The following is a 16,839-nucleotide window of genomic DNA, read 5'->3' on the forward strand; positions in this document are numbered from 1 at the left end:
TCATGTTGCTTAGTCTTTATTTTTCTATGTTTTGTTTTGTGTACTATTGTTTGTCTGTTTGTCTTTTTTATCTTTTTCAGCCATGGCAGTTTATTTTTGATACATGTGTTTGAATGTCCCTCTGGTATCTTTCACCCCTCTTGTTTTAACTATTTTGAATTTTATAAATAAACTTAATGTTATTAATGATCCATGAAAATGAGGTCACGGTCGCATGTAACAGATAGAAATGGACCTGTTACTTTGGTATGTTAATTTTTCTCATCATAGAAATGAAACTTAACTAAAAAACTTAACATTAAGCAATGAACCATGCAGAGTCTTATTCAAACCACCTTTTGTTAATAGTATTTGAGAAACAGACCTATAACAAAACTCTATTACTGACCACTGGAATGTAATAATACATCAACACATGCCAGACAGAAAGTTCAGAACATTAAGAATCTATATATATAAGATATGTAAATTAGGCAGGGCTTCATTATAACCTTTCATCAACTTCACAAGCTTAGTGGTACTACTACTTTATTACTTTTAAGCATGCAATACTAAAATTTTGACAGGCTGCCAAGAAATTATAATAAAGACCTGTTTGAATAGGATCCATGAACAGTTAAAGGGTGATGGAAACTAGCTTCTCCTTTCTTTAGTCTGGCACATACTGGTTTGAACTGGCTCAATTCTTCTTCTGTTAAGATGGTCTGTAATAAAAAGACTGTTGCTTCATTTACTGTAAATTATTATTTCACAAAAAAAATTGGTACTATGAACTTTTTTAGAGTTATTTGTTGAAAAGTTGTTCTTCACTGAGCATAAATGTGCAATAATGTTCCTGTTATGGAATCAAGCTTTGCTTTTGATGAATGAACTTTTGCAGTGGTAGTTTTCTAAATTTTGTTTGGCGTCTCTTGTTCAATTGTAAGTAGGCTAAGGTCATAATTTCTTGCATATTAGTACAATGTTTCAATGTCTCTGGTCTATTCTAGAGTTCTTCGAATGATGTAGAAAGTAAATTAACAAAAATCCTAAACTACAAGAAAAATTCAAGGCAAAAAGTCCATAATCAAATGGCAATATCATAAGCTCAAACACATCGAACTAATGGATAACAACTGTCATATTCCTGCTTTATACAGACATTTTCTTATGTAGAATATAGTGGTTATGGTTTGGACCAAAACTTAAGTGCAGTTGTCCAGCAATTTTCATGTACATTCACATGTTTAGGAGTCTATTATTTTCGTTTGAAGATTAAAAAATATATAAAAAAAACTCATTTTTTTTCCTTTTGCGGTTGGTTATACAAAGTTCTTTTACCTCCATCATTCATAGCTCAAATATTATGTTACCTTTATAGATTCCATATCTTTAAAATTAAAATCTAATACTGGCAGTGGTTCTCCATCTCTTGTCCACCTAAGCAACAAATATGGAAAAAACAAAATAATTTTTTTATATCTTGAATTTGTATCAATGTATATTGAATGACAATTATATCGCAATCCCCTTTTCAGTTTTCAGCTATAATTGTGAATGAGAATCTCCTTTAAGACACCGAATGTTGTTGAAATTTTTATATCTTTTTATCATGTTTATTAGGTATTCTTCTCTAAAAATGCTTAAAATCAAAACTTAAGGCAACAAAAAATAAACATAAAGCAACCATATTTGTAAACTTACGTATGAGATTTAGGTATATAATAAATTCCTCCATTTTCTTCTGACTGATCATCAAGGGCAACATGTACCTACAAAAAACACCATTTCATACTATATAGATCTTTAAAATACAGTTCATTTCAATTTTTCTTTGAAAAAGAACATTACAAAAAATTAACACATTGCAGATGCAACAAATTCTATCTTAAATAATGTTTTAAAGTAAAAAAAAAAAATGAGAGCTCTGAAGGGAATAGATTGTACTTATTTTGCAGTAGGCAATACATATGAATTCTAGCTATCCTTTCTGTTTTTATTCAACTACATCTATGCACAAAGGGAGATAACTTCAATTTTAAATATCCTTGATGATTTTAGGACTTATAATCCTGCAACGTGCACAATTCATGTCATTTTTTTGACAAGTATGGTTATTATACATTTACACATTGTTTTGTGATTTCATTATGGAAATACATATTTCCTTAATAAATTTCTTGAAATGTTCATGGAAAGGATGCTTAGAATATTGTGGCATCCTGGTAATGTTATGCTATAATCTTAAAAGTGATCCTAGATCTGAAGTGGTTTTCTTAATATAGATTATGTTATGGATGTGATGCTATAATTTTTAGAATTAAGATGGTATTTCAATTTCTCCTGTTTACCAGGATACTAAATGAAATATCTGGGGAGAACACTGATTGTGCTTGAAGTTTTTCTCGAAAGGAAAGACAAGTATCGGAAATTTACAACTATCAAGCCAGCCACAAAAGGTTTTTCATTGCATAAATACATTCTTTAATCCAAACTCTTATAAAATTGACCAAGTGAGGTAGGTCCATTGCACTTTTTAATGCAAGGCACATTAACAAATAAAAAATTCTAATACGAAGACAGTAATACATTAATAATGTTTCAGACAGAATGACAGGCAGACAAAAAGTGAAAATTATATGGCTCCAGCAACTTAAATATAGGCACAAATAAAAAAAAAAATGTTTTATCTGTTTATGAAGGACTACTTTAAGGAATCTACATACAGTAAGGTGCATCATGGGTCTTGTTCTGATCCAGTAAGAATAGTCTTGGTGCCTAAAATAAAATATAGTCCACATTAGTGTTGCACATTCTTGAGAGTAACTAATAGAGCTTGAAATTAAATGAATAATATGCTTAAAATTATCTAAAGTTTCCTTTTTTCAAATTTTGTATCTCCATTCTATAATGTTTCAAATTCAGTCAATACCTGATCAAAGACTATTCTTACGACTACTGTCTGGCTTTTACAACAATTTATCATTTATGTCATTACAAACATAGTATCTCCATGCCAATTTGTGTTCCAATTGGCTAAGCTGTTTCAGGAGGATATTAACACATTTCCAATAGACTTTCTTCATATTCTATTATGTAATATTTAATAAGATTGTTAGAAAGGAAAATAATGAAACCATCCTAGTTAACAAATTTTACCGGGGTATCTAGTTTTAAAAATGTGTCCAATGACCCCGCCCATGAACCAAGATGGCCAACATGGCTAAAAATAGTACATAGGGTAAAATGCAGTTTTTGGTTCATATAATCATATATAATCTCTGAAATAAAAAAACATTTAGAGAAAATCTGTTGGGGATAAAATTGTTCATTAGGTTTGAACCAAATGTAAAGTTGATCTGAAACTCATCATAGCATACTCACATACTAAGAATCAGCTCAATATGTGTTGGCATTTAGAAACAAAATACCGTATGTAGAACTGTTCATTGAGGGGATGACAGAATGACAGACAAGGTAAAAATATATGGCCCTGACCACTAAGTGGCTGGACATGAAAACATTTTCAGTCTCGGGGGGGAATGTCTTAGACTAGGTGATAACCTAAAACTCCATAGAAATAATGTGCTAGGATAGGCAGGTAAATAAAGGGAAGCTGAAGGAAACACATTAATATCTTTTGGCCCAAGTATTGATTGATGTCAAATAAAAATCTGACCAGTATATAACCAAACTTTGCTGACATATGATAATTACATGTTATGCTGCATGTTTCTAAAACCAAACAAATAAAGACGATGAAAGTGAAAAGAATATTCAAACGTTATTATATTTCCATTTTCATATAATTCAAACCCAAACAAATGTTCAAATATAAACCAATTTCATAATAACCATTCTCAAAACATAGTTACATAACATTATAATTGTCATGTTAATTTTATATCATGCAATATGAATCAGTCATTTAATCCTATTTGGTTTGATAACAAGTAATATAATCTACCTAATATAGAAATCAAGGAATTTAAAGATGGGTTCATTCTCATAATCATTTATCAAAGAGTTTAAAGATGGGTTCATTATCATAATCATGTATAACTAAGTACTGTTTTTGCAAACAGTACAAATACATTTAAAATCTTATTTTTTCATGTAAATAATGTATTCTTTTGTGTACCTTGCAAAAAGAATCTAAATTAAAGATAGATAAATCATTTTTTTAAACTTTTAACTTTTAGGAATTATCTTATTTTGTCCATATTACATATGATATGGATATTCTACTTAAATTTATCTACCAAAGATGCACTTGCCCTTAATATATAATACATCTTGTAGTACCCCTTTTATGTCAAACAATTCTCTTGCAATTAGTATATAAACTAAAACTTGCAGTAAATTTAAGGTATTCTGATGGAAAACATGACCACTTTACAACATGGAAAACCCTTTCAAAAATTAATCAAAGTGATGGAAATCACTCATGGAAAGATTAGAAGAGTAGTTTGAATTATTTCATATTAAGGTATGGTGGGGAAAATGAACATTTATAAAGCACTATTGCTGAAAATTGCATTTACAGCAGGTCTTTAGAAGGAAACTTGCTTTTCCAGTATGAGGATAAAATGAGCTCAAATTAAATAATATGGGTCTCTTAATTTGCACAATTTTATTTAAACTGCAGTTTATATCTTATCGAAATTATGTTGCCGGTTCTGAACATGTTTCAAAAAATTAAAAAAATGCAAAAATTCTTCTAGTAAATGTTACCAACTATCCTTGCAAGACTTAAATCTGGACCAACAGCTTAAAACTTTAAAAGTGTCAACAAAAAAACTTGAAAAATGTTGTTTTGGGGCATTTTGTAAGTTGAAACAGAGGTTATATGGCATTAAAGGGGCACTAGCTACGATATATATAAAATAATAAAGTATGATTTTTTTTTAGATCAATCATTAATCAAATTGGAATAATGAAATAATAATTTGCTTTTAGCAATCAATTTCCTTTAATTTTGTTGAAATAAGCGATTAAACATAATTTTTGACTGATTCACTTGCAAGTGAAACCGTCATCATCATTCTAACCGGTATTCATGTGAACTTCAAGTTAACCCCTAGCTAGAGATTGACAACGCATGCATTGTACGTGTACTGGTTATTCAAAGAAAAAGAATGTCAACAATGAAAGTGAAACTACGGTAAATCATTTGATTACTAATTCGATGCATATAAAATCATTCTTATATGGTTAAAAACAATGAGAAACATCTATTTTTAATCTATAAAATAAAATCAAACAGACCTATAAAAATGCAATTGCACGTGTTGGTTTAATCTATTTGTATCTTTATTTTTGTTTACATTGCTTATATGGTCATCTGAGATCAAATCGATAGTTAATTAGATGGCGTCTGGACTAAAATACACACGAAACGAACCTTTATATTATCTACCCCATGCTCTGTAAACTGTTTATTTTAGACTTTTGATAGTTTGGATAAATGTTTTACATTGTTATAAACCAAATATGAGAATTTGAGTCAAATCGATTACAATGAATTTGACAGCTAGTGCCCCTTTAAAGATTAAAAGTTTTAGAGTGCCTTTTGATCAATTTTTAAAGTATTTTTCAACACAGGGCATTGAAAATGTACTTTTTCAACGTAAACCAATAATAAACTTATCTTATTGAAATGTGGATTCTTTCTTGATTGCAAAAATATATATTCACTTCTAATAAAAACTCAAATGACTAAAATAGACATAATAATTGATGGGAAATAAACTAATAAACAATGGTTTGTTATAATTAAAAGTTTTAAAATTTTTAAACTGTTTCAAGCCAATTCCTGATCAAAAAAAGTGTACTAATTTAATTGCTGATTAATTACAGATGATTATTGGAAATTTATCAAGTAAATTATAGGCCTTACTTGAATACCTTTTATTTATTCATATTTATATATATTTCATTTTTTTAAGATCTTGTTAATCCATTAATCATTCATCTTTCAGATATAATTTACAGAATCACTTAATTGGCAATAAATAAATCTATCATCCTTATTAATATCAAACATCTAATATACACATTTTTGTATTCAATTATGAGGTCAAATACTTGTGTATTAAGAATTATATTGAGTGGTCTGTATAATTATGTGAGACTGAGGTTGATAGGTAATATGGTCAATTTGATTGGCAGTTTAGGAGGTGGGGCATTGTAATTAAAGGTCCACCTTGTCTCTTATTTGTTTAGTGATAATGACAGTTGTCAATCATACTAGTTGAATCAATACCCAGTTACCTAATCAAAATGTTTTTTAAAAAGCCTGCACATCAACACACCTTAATGACATTACATTCTTAAATGAACTGCTCCAATAATATACCGTCTTTTTCAGTTTATATGTGTATTATGTGCACATAAATCAGAACCATAGGGAACTATATTTCAGTGTGAATACATTTGGTAACAGTAGCTAACCTGTCATGTTGTTAGGGAGGTCGGTGCCTAAGTAAAGATTTAGAACAAGTTCTAATTTTCCAAAAACAAAAGTGATACACCTGATTTTTAATGCAGACTTAAATATAAAGCTTTAAATCAAGTATCACATAAACTTAACATGATCCAAGAAAATGAGGTCAAGGTCAGATAAACCAAACAAAAAATATTTGTACAATCATCCAAAACATCAAATATAGTTGACCTTTTGCTCATAGTTTCTAAGAAACAGACTTAACCAAGAAAACTAAACATTGACCAGTGTTCCATGAAAATGAGGTCAAGGTAAGATGAAACACAAAAGAAAGAGTTAGACATGTACACCTTACAATAAATCTATGCATTACAGTGCTCTAGCTAGAAATCAAAAGGGGCAGGGTGCCAGTGGAGGGCGGGGCACTTTTTATGATAAGAAAAGGCACTGCTCATTTTTTTGTCTACGTTTCTGTGTGTATCACGAGTTAACGAATCTCTTTTTTTTTGTTTGTGTAGTTATGAATGATATAGTACATCTTCATTAACATATTATGTTTTTACAGTTTAACTTCACTCTACCCATTATTAAAGAATATGTGGGTTGTTTTTTTTTATATATAGGAATTATAGCTTTTAATGCATCATATGATTTGAAATATATGGAAGTTTTTAACGAATTTGACTGGCTATACAGCCCTTACACGGTCTGACCTGAAACTGAGAGCATTACTAATTTAGCAATGTTTAGAACATGGATTGCTAAAAGTATAATTATCAAGTAGAAATTGCAATATATATTTTTTAATATGTTCAAAGACAGTTAATATCTTTAAGGTAACATTATTATGTTATTATATATTCAATTGGTGATTTATTCCTTTTTTTGATACTAGATAATATTTTAAGAGCACAAATTTGTAATAAGCTAAAACAGGGGAAGTAACTCCAAAATCAATTTCCACCACGTTTGGGTTAATTAAAAACTGTGCTTGTCGCTAACAAGTTGAGATGGAAGACATTTCTGTAAAGGCATAGTTTTATTTTGATGACTTTTAAAAATTTAATTCTAAAGTCATGAAAGTCTTCACTTATATACGCTCTTCCATTGTGACTTGGAGATCGAAAAATGCCGACCCAAGCTAAACACACTCGCTGACACATTCATCAAAAGTATGACAAAAAGATACATTGTCCTAATTAAATTACCTAGTTATTAACACCTTTGAAGTCTTTATCATTGTAATTGAGTGTAATGACATGATTAACCTGGGGGCAATCACACAGGTGTCATATATGTAATTAACTTGGAGATCAGAAATGATGAAACAAAATTTTACCAAAACGGCACAAGATAATTTTGGAAAAAGACGTCAGGGCAGAAGGGCGCGGATGAAGGCACCCAGGGCGCGTCTGAGGGCACCCAGGGCGCGACTGAGGGCACCCAGGGCGCGGCGCCCTTCCATTTTGGGCTAGCGTGACCACTGCATTAAATATATATGCTAGTATCTTAGAAGCAAACTTAAAATTGACCAATGCTGACCAATGCAATGAGGTCAATGTAAAATAAATATGCCAGACAGACATGTACTTCCTTAATTATTTTTATACACAAAATATAGTTGACCTATTGCATATAATATCAGGGAAAACAACCCAATACACAAAAACTAAACTTTGACCACTGAACCATGAAACGAGGTCAAGGTCTGATGACACCTGCCAGGTAGACCTTACAATCATTCAATAACCAAATACAGTAGACCCATTGCTTATAATAGCATATATATGGACCACAAAAACTGACATTAGGATCATGCAAGGTATGCACATACTAAATATATACTTTTAATATATATTATATATATAGCTGTCCTATTATTCAAAAGAAAGAAATTAGCATTACAAAAAATCTCAACTTTTTTTTCAAGCAGGCACTTAACTATGAAAATGTGATCAAGAACATGTACAGTTGACTTATGACTGACGGAAACTTCATAACAAAAGGCATCTATATAAGCATCCAGGTCTTCCACCTGCTAAAATATAAAGCTTTTAAGAAGTTAGCTGACGCTGTTGCCGCCCCGATCACTATCCCTATGTCAAGCTTTCTGCTTCAAAAGTTGAGGCTCAACAAAATAAACCAGATGCTCCACAGGGCGCAGCTTTAAACGACTGCAGAGGTTGAAACCTGAACGGTTGGGGCAAGTATGGACACAACATTCAAGCTGGATTCAGCTCTAAATTTGGATTGTGATTAATTAGTTGACACAGTATAGCTTTCAGACACAGAATGAATGTGGTATAATGAACTTACAATACTTTTTTTGCCTTTGAGCAATTCACTATGCTGTTGAATATTAATTCTTTCAAAAAAATGTTTGAAGAAATTTTCTTTTTATTTATGAAGTCTGAAATGAGAAAAATTTAACCCCCCCCCCCCCCATTTTTTTTTTCACATCCTCCTTTCCCTTTTTCCAAAACTGATCTCAATTCAAATTTCTAATGGAGTTTGCAACAATAACTACTCATTTAAATACATCATAAAATATTAAAATGTAACAAAAGGTGCTTGTTATCACTGAATGGTAAAGATTGTTTTAATTTATCAGTTGGTAGTAAAAGTGAATATACATTGTATATTGTATAAAACAATGATTTAAGTTGATTCAACTACTATTCTGGACAAAGAAAGATAACTCCAATCAATTGAAAATTTCTTGCTATTGCACAATATTGTGCAATTAGATATTTCTTGCTATTGCGCAATACTGTGCAATTGAAAATATTTGCTATTGCACAATACTGTGCAATTGAAGATTTCTTGCTATTGTGCAATACTGTGCAATTGAAAATTTCTTGCTATTACACAATACTGTGCAATTGAAGTTTTCTTGCTATTGCTGAATACTGTGCAATTGAAAATTTCTTGCTATTGCACAATACTTAATATAATAATTTTGGTTCCTGATTTGAACCAACTTGAAAACTGGGCCCATAATCAAAAATCTAAGTACATGTTTAGATTCAGCATATCAAAAAAGCCCAAGAATTCAATTTTTGTTAAAATCAAACTTAGTTTAATTTTGGACCCTTTGGACTCTAATGTAGACCAATTTGAAAAGGGACTAAAAATTAAGAATCTACATACACAGTTAGATTTGGCATATATCAAAGAACCCATTTATTCAATTTTTGATGAAATCAAACAAAGTTTAATTTTGGACCCCCATTTGGACCAACTTGAAAACTAGGCCAATAATTAAAAATCTAAGTACATTTTTAAATTCAGCATATCAAAGAACCCCAAGGATTCAATTTTTGTTAAAATCAAACTAAGTTTAATTTTGGACCTTAATGTAGACCAATTTGAAAACGGGACCAAAAATTAAGAATCTACATACACAGTTAGATTCGGCATATCAAAGAACCCCAATTATTCAATTTTTGATGAAATCAAACAAAGTTCAATTAGGGACCCTTTGGGCCCCTTATTCCTAAACTGTTGGGACCAAAACTCCCAAAATCCAACCCAACCTTCCTTTAGTGGTCATAAACCTTGTGTTTAAATTTTATAGATTTCTATTTACTTATACTAAAGTTATGGTGCAAAAACCAAGAATAATGCTTACTTGGGCCCCTTTTTGGCCCCTAATTCCTAAACTGTTCAGACCTCAACTCCCAAAATCAATCCCAACCTTCCTTTTGTGGTCATAAACCTTGTGTTTAAGTTTCTTTGATTTCTATTTACTTATACTAAAGTTATTATGCAAAAACCAAGAATTATGCTTATTTGGGCCCTTTTTGGCCCCTAATTCCTAAACTGTTTGAACTAAAACGCCCAAAATCAATCCCAACCTTCCTTTTGTGGTCACTAAAGGTTTTCGGACGACGACGCCAACGTGATACCAATATACGACCAAATTTTTTTAATTTTTGCAGTTGTATAAAAACCACTTATCTGTATTAACCAGTAAGAAAATGATAATAAAATGCATTCCCATTATGAATATCACTTTGGGTAAAGAATTGCTTCATATCATTAATATTTCTCAACATATTTTAGTCAAATGGTTGAGATTTTGCATAATTTTGCCATTTAATTATTTTGCATAAATTTTGCATTTAATCCCTATTAAATTTTTTTTAATGCTCAACATTTCTAAAAAAAGAAATTATTTCAAACAAAAATGACATGATTTATTGTCATATGAGAGTGGATTGTACTTTAAAATAGAAATTAGCAACTTATCTGATCAAAAAACTTAACATGTACTGAAAAATAAAATCACTTTATATTCAGTGTACCATGGTGAGAGATATAGGCTTCATAATCTCAAGAAAAGTTAAAAAGCTTTTTTCCGTAGTTACAATGATTTGTATTTTCCTTCAAAAAACAAATATGCATTGGGCAGGATAATTAGAGCTGAAAGGTGCACACAAAGCACAGACTCAAATTTATATAATTAACTTGCGCTCTTATTCTAAGCCATGCTGCATGAAAAAAACCCAAAACAAAATAAGTAATAAGTTGATTATCAAATTTCTTTTACATTAACATTCAGTGCTACATGTACTAGATACATAAGACAATTTAACTTATTTAATGTTATAAATTTTACGGAAAACCTGATAATTTATAGTTATTGCTTACCGGTAAGCAATAACTATAAATTACCAACTTTCCCTAGTCCCCTTCCAAACATGAACCATTCACATTCACAAAATGCTTTGGAAAAGCAATGGGGTATATATGGTATCTATATGTATTTATTATGCGTTCAGGATACTAGGTATAAGAGTACAACTGACTAGCATGTACTACAGGTATAACAGGTGAGGAAACTTCAAATAAAATGTTACCATGCAACTACACCTCCATGTTTAGCAGGCTTAGCAAATAACTGATCATGCCAAAATCTCACAGCTGTTTGTTTATCAGGTACTAACAACTGAGACGCAGGCACCTTAAATGTGTTCAATAAGATGTTAAAAAATTTAAAAAAAAAAAGGCTCTTTGCTGCATACACTGCTTACTTGCTCCAATAATCTATTTCAAATCTATAAATGACCTGTATAGCTCCATATAAATTTTGTTAGATTCCCTTAGGGCTATTCCAGAAAAAAATGTATGGGGGGGTTGGAAGGCACATTATTAATATAATACATGGGTGATGGCTATCAGAGCAACTTTTCACACTATAATGCACTATAATTCTCAATTACAATTGTCTGGGTGGCAGGTGCTGACAAAAACTGCCTTCCAACCCCCCCCCCCCCCCCCCCCCCCCCCATACATTTTTTTCTGGAATAGCCCTTAGTTAGAATATATAAATATTGTTTGTTTTGTTGTCTTTTTTTAATCTTTTAAGTTCTTTCAATTTTTATTTACAAGTATTACTGTCCTTCCTTGTAAATTATACATGATATACTATATGAGAAGACTGGAAAATTAGCTCAGTTAAAACAAATCTAAGGATTAGGTGAAATTTTGTATGTTATAAGCTAAAAACTGTAGCATAAATCAAGTAAATATTGTTGGCATAACAACAGAGTTTGCCAAAAATGACCACTCACCACAATTTGAGGAAGAAATGGCAAGTCATGAAATAATGATGTCAATCTCCAATGTCCAAGACAATGTATGAGAACATTGTTAGGATCCCCACTCTGGTTAGAATGGTACTCATACATCATATCCATTCCAGGATGCTCTACTTCACCCTGAAATAAACATATGATATGTCTGATACCCTACAATATACACACATCTTTTAATTGTGTAATAAAATGAATACAAACCCAGTCTAAGTTCCTGTTCAATCATATAATATTGAATCAAATATCTAATAAAATTAAATTGTTTTTTTTAACATTAAAAATGTGTCTTTCAAGTTCTCTTTGTCTACATGTGTTGGTACTACATTCATGACATTATCTACTGTGCAAGAAATTTTGTGATATGTTAAAGTGTTTTTATTTGTTTCGAGTATTTAAATTCATAAATATATTTCTGCTTTCTTATGTTAATATTCATATTTACTTAGACAGAAAAAGATTGTGTAATTAATTACATTGATGTTTTCATTTGTTACTTGAATACCTCCAAATAAGGCAATAATTGATTACACCTTTCATACTTACTGTGAAGTATTTATAATCATTTATAATTCTATTGCATTGTTCCTCTGATAGAAGTGGTATGTTTGTTACTACACCATCTGTCCAAAATTGATTAGTTTGTTCTTCTGTCCACATCAATTTACTCCAATCGTCTTTATCCTGGGGAAAAAAGCAGTCAGCATAAGTTTTAAAATTTTCTTTCTTGTAATTAAATTACTAGTATATATAATAAATAGTATGCAGTCAAAGAAAAGAGAAATATGTATTTTAAACTTCTGTAACTTTCCATTCTTATTCTTGTAAGTTTTTTTTTATTTCAATCTTTCTAAAAACCTCATACTTCATTTAGAGTAAATGGCGGACTGCTGAACCAATGCCTCTAAAGTTTGGTGAAGGTAGAGATTTCTTAAGGAGGCTCGCGGATATAAAATTTTCAGAAAAAAATTTAACATTTATTTTTCATTACAAATTTTATTAATTACCTTTAGTAGTTGTTTCTTTATCATATGGTACAAAAATCATTCCAAAAACTCAATTCGTGTTGGTCCCAGGTGACATTTAAATTGTAGATATCATTGAAAAAGCTCCAAATTATCTCCCTTTGGTGCAAAAATGCCATTTTTTGGCATTTAAATTGAAATATCTTTTTTAACTCATCGGTGACCTATATTTTTTATTGTTGTTTTCGAATTAGCTGTACATAAACTAAATAATTGTAAAATTTAAACGATTTCTGTAATTTAGTTCTTTTTTTATTTCGATATTACCGCTTTTTCTCCTATTAGTTCAACAGAAAAAAAGGACATTAACAAAAATGTATGCTTCTTTCGAAGCCAGATTGTGAGCGTAAATGAACGGTGACCCCATTTTTTTATTTATTTTTTCTATTAAGAATAGAATAAAGTTCTTTTATAGAAAAATATAGCGAAATCCTATATTAAATAAAAAAATTGATTTAGACCCGCGAGCCCCCTTAAATGGATACTGATGGTATGCAGGGTTGTCAAAAGAGTAGAAGAAATTAAATTGTAGACTTTATACACTTCAAATGTGTTCAGTAACACTAAATGTTGTTGTCAATTTAGCAGTGACTGACTGTTTTATCCTTTATTTGTAACATAACAAGCACATGCACAAATGTCTGTTGTTCCAGTATCTTGGATAATTCTGAGCATATCCCACATAATTTATATGTTAAGTTAACTAAGACTTACATTGTTGATTTCATGTGAAAATGACATTGTGTGAATAAATTTTAATCGCTGTCCATCTTTAAAACTAGGTTTATGTTTGAAAACATCTTATAAACAGGATTCAGGTAGAGATAGAAAAGGAGCGAAAGATACCAGAGGGACATTCAAAATCATAGATTGAAAATAAACTGACAATGCCATGGATAAAAATGAGAAAGACAAACAGACAAATAATAGTACACAACTTGTGACAAGACAATAATCATTAAAATATTATTAGTTGCATTAACACTCACTGTAATAGGCTTAAACAGATCTCCAGATGGTTCATGTACTGTGCTCCAATCTGGTACTCCAGGTAGGAATTCTTTGGGCTCTGGTGGTGACATTTTCCTGTGAAAAAGAAAACATGAATAATTTCAATTATAAATAAAGCCTGTAAATCCTATCCTTTTATAAATTATATAAAATAATTCTGTACCAAAGTTTTGTTGAATTTTTTTTTTTTTTAGACTCTTATGTATTGTAGTCTTATGTCATATATGTAGTATTATAATATTAACTGAAACATAAAGTCTTACAACAAAATGTCCATTTTCTATCCATTTAGGGTTTAATTTGTATGTATGGTAAAGACAATAAATTGTTAGGATGCTTACTCTAATTTAATTTTGAGTTACTATCTCACTTACATTTATCCCTTTAAATCATGTTTTTGAATGTCCATCTGGTATCTTTCACCCCTCTTTATTCATGTCCAATTAAAAACATTCAAAAAATCCTTCAAGTGGGTGTACGACTGTTTTGAAAACAACAAAATGAAAATAATTCAAAATTCATTCAAAGTAAAGAAAAATCCTGCATAGGACAATACTTTTTTTCTGTTTTGACTGGGATGAGAAGCTCAGTGATCTGGAAGGTTTTTTTCACTATGGGCCCAGGGCCCCTCAAAAATAAATTCAATGGGCCATTTTTAAAGATAATGGGCCATGTTGTCAAATGGTTGGGCCATTTGAATTGACTTCTGTAAAAAAATAAAAATTATCATTATTTTTTGGCAAAGAGGTGTTGGTACTTACCTTGATTATTTTAAATAATATCATGGATATTGTTCCTGTGATTCGGTAATTTCAATGAAATAGAATATACAATAACTTCTTCCAAAACAGACAATATTAAAGATAATCTGTAAATTACAAAGTTTAAACTGGTACTGTTGCCTTGGCTTGTTCATGTTCATGGTTGTTTATTTTTAACATTAAATTTGGGTCTTCGTCGATACCATACTTATTGCAGACGTTCCGTATTAGAGAACATTTCAGGCACTTCTTGTATTATTATTATTACTTCATCACGTTGACAAGATTAACAGCAGAGAGTACCATTATTGTTAGAACAAAACAATTATTTGCTGAGGTCATGTTTACAAAATGTCAAAACGAGCCAAAGACCAAAAAAATGACAAGGACAGTTAAGCGCCTTTTATGGAGACAAAAACTATATTCATAAAAAGACTTGGGTTTTTTTCAATCGAAATAATAGCAAGCTAAACTAAATTAAAAGATTAGAGTTACATCTCGTCTGTAATAGCCAAATTTCATAAATTTAAAGTTGTTTATAAAAAGTTATATCATGAATGATGGTTAATTACGTTTTTTGGGTTATCATTTAGACCGCATGGTTCTATTATTACCATAGAAAAACACCCGAGACTTAAAACCGCATGGTTCTATTACCATAGGAAAACACCCGGGACGTCCCAAAAATATATTGGTGCTCCAATGATTGGAGGAACATTATACAGTTGTAAACACACACATGGCGGCACGGAAAACGATATGAAATCCATTTGACGATATCTAAACTTTTCGAAACGATGTGAAAAATATTGTGCGCCACGTGGGCCCTTACATTTGTCACTCTATGCGCCATTTCTGGTCAATATGCGCTATAGGCGCAGGGCGCACGTCCTTCCCGATCACTGGAAGCTAAGGACATAATTATTATAAACAAGGTGATGACACCAGTATTGCTTGCGGTACTTTATTTGTATTGCTATTTAGTCCAATCTGGGGAAAAAAACAGTCATTTCAGTCTTCAACAACTTTATATTTGGGTCAAGTGTTTCAAAAACAAAGGTCACCAGTAATGAGCTTTTAAAGGAAAGCATACATGTAGTTTAGAAAGCAAATATTTTGAAACTTTAATAGATTATGATCAACTTTTTTTTAAAACACAAATCAAAAGTAATACAAATTCTTTGTTTGACCTGTTTACAAAGGTTTAGACTTTTCTCCAGACTCCTTGAAAAGTTTTATGCATAACTTCTTGTTTCAATGTCATTATCCTTTTTTGAATACAGATATACAAAGGAAGAAGTTCATGAAGGGTTGTAACTTATTGCATGTGTTGTATTGTAATGTCAGTTTATCATTAGTTTGTACACTATGCATCTGTATTTTCCACCTCTGTATATGGTTAAGTGCATCACAGATTCCTTCCAGCTATTGTGTGATGGGCTGTTGTGCGCACGATTTAATCGTGCTTGCTGAGTAGTGCTGTTTGAAACTCCTCAGTTAAAGTGACACACACTAATGTGTCCTCCGGGTACAAATGTGGAGTTTTTGAACTATTCAGTCTGGCTATTTGGAACTATGAATGCTCGTTTGTTGTAACAGACTTGTTGGTCTATAATATTCTTAGTAATAAATTTATTTTAAAAGGTTGTTGCTCTGATGTATGACATATATCGTTTTGATATAAAATTTAATCATGTCGTCCAGAGAGAACAATGGTGATGGTGTCTTCCCCTCAACCCACATGCACTTGTTTCTGTCAATGGGGGGGTTTACAAACCAAAATCCCCCCCCCCCCCCCTTTTCCTATATTCAGGTGGACATTTTATGACTATGACTATGTGACAACGCTTAAATAGATCGATTTTTATTTCTTCTCATTAAATTCTTTTAATACCTTTAACTTTGATGTCTGGATATTCTGTTCGGCCTTCTCTAAACAGCTAAAAACTTGTAGCCCTTGGTGTACACAGACAGCTTAAAGATGCACCGGAAGTCCCATTTAACCGGATATGTAGCTCTTC

General features: G+C 31.0%; 1 protein-coding gene across 1 annotated transcript in view; it reads right to left on the reverse strand.

Moving 5' to 3' along the window:
* The window catches only part of LOC139525380 (uncharacterized), a 20,088-nt gene extending 3,255 nt beyond the window's left edge, over nucleotides 1–16,833 (reverse strand). The window contains exons 1-9 of the mRNA XM_071320683.1: nucleotides 16,713–16,833; nucleotides 14,036–14,132; nucleotides 12,568–12,705; nucleotides 12,001–12,147; nucleotides 11,287–11,390; nucleotides 2,706–2,757; nucleotides 1,684–1,751; nucleotides 1,353–1,419; nucleotides 592–704 (exon numbers count right to left, since the gene is read on the reverse strand). Coding sequence (XP_071176784.1) covers nucleotides 592–704; nucleotides 1,353–1,419; nucleotides 1,684–1,751; nucleotides 2,706–2,757; nucleotides 11,287–11,390; nucleotides 12,001–12,147; nucleotides 12,568–12,705; nucleotides 14,036–14,128 — 782 coding nt within the window. The 5' untranslated portion in view covers nucleotides 14,129–14,132; nucleotides 16,713–16,833. The remainder of the gene's footprint in view (nucleotides 1–591; nucleotides 705–1,352; nucleotides 1,420–1,683; nucleotides 1,752–2,705; nucleotides 2,758–11,286; nucleotides 11,391–12,000; nucleotides 12,148–12,567; nucleotides 12,706–14,035; nucleotides 14,133–16,712) is intronic.
* Between the last annotated feature and the right edge of the window lie 6 nt (nucleotides 16,834–16,839).

The sequence above is a fragment of the Mytilus edulis genome, chromosome 5 (assembly GCF_963676685.1).
Source record: "Mytilus edulis chromosome 5, xbMytEdul2.2, whole genome shotgun sequence".
NCBI lineage: Eukaryota > Metazoa > Mollusca > Bivalvia > Mytilida > Mytilidae > Mytilus > Mytilus edulis.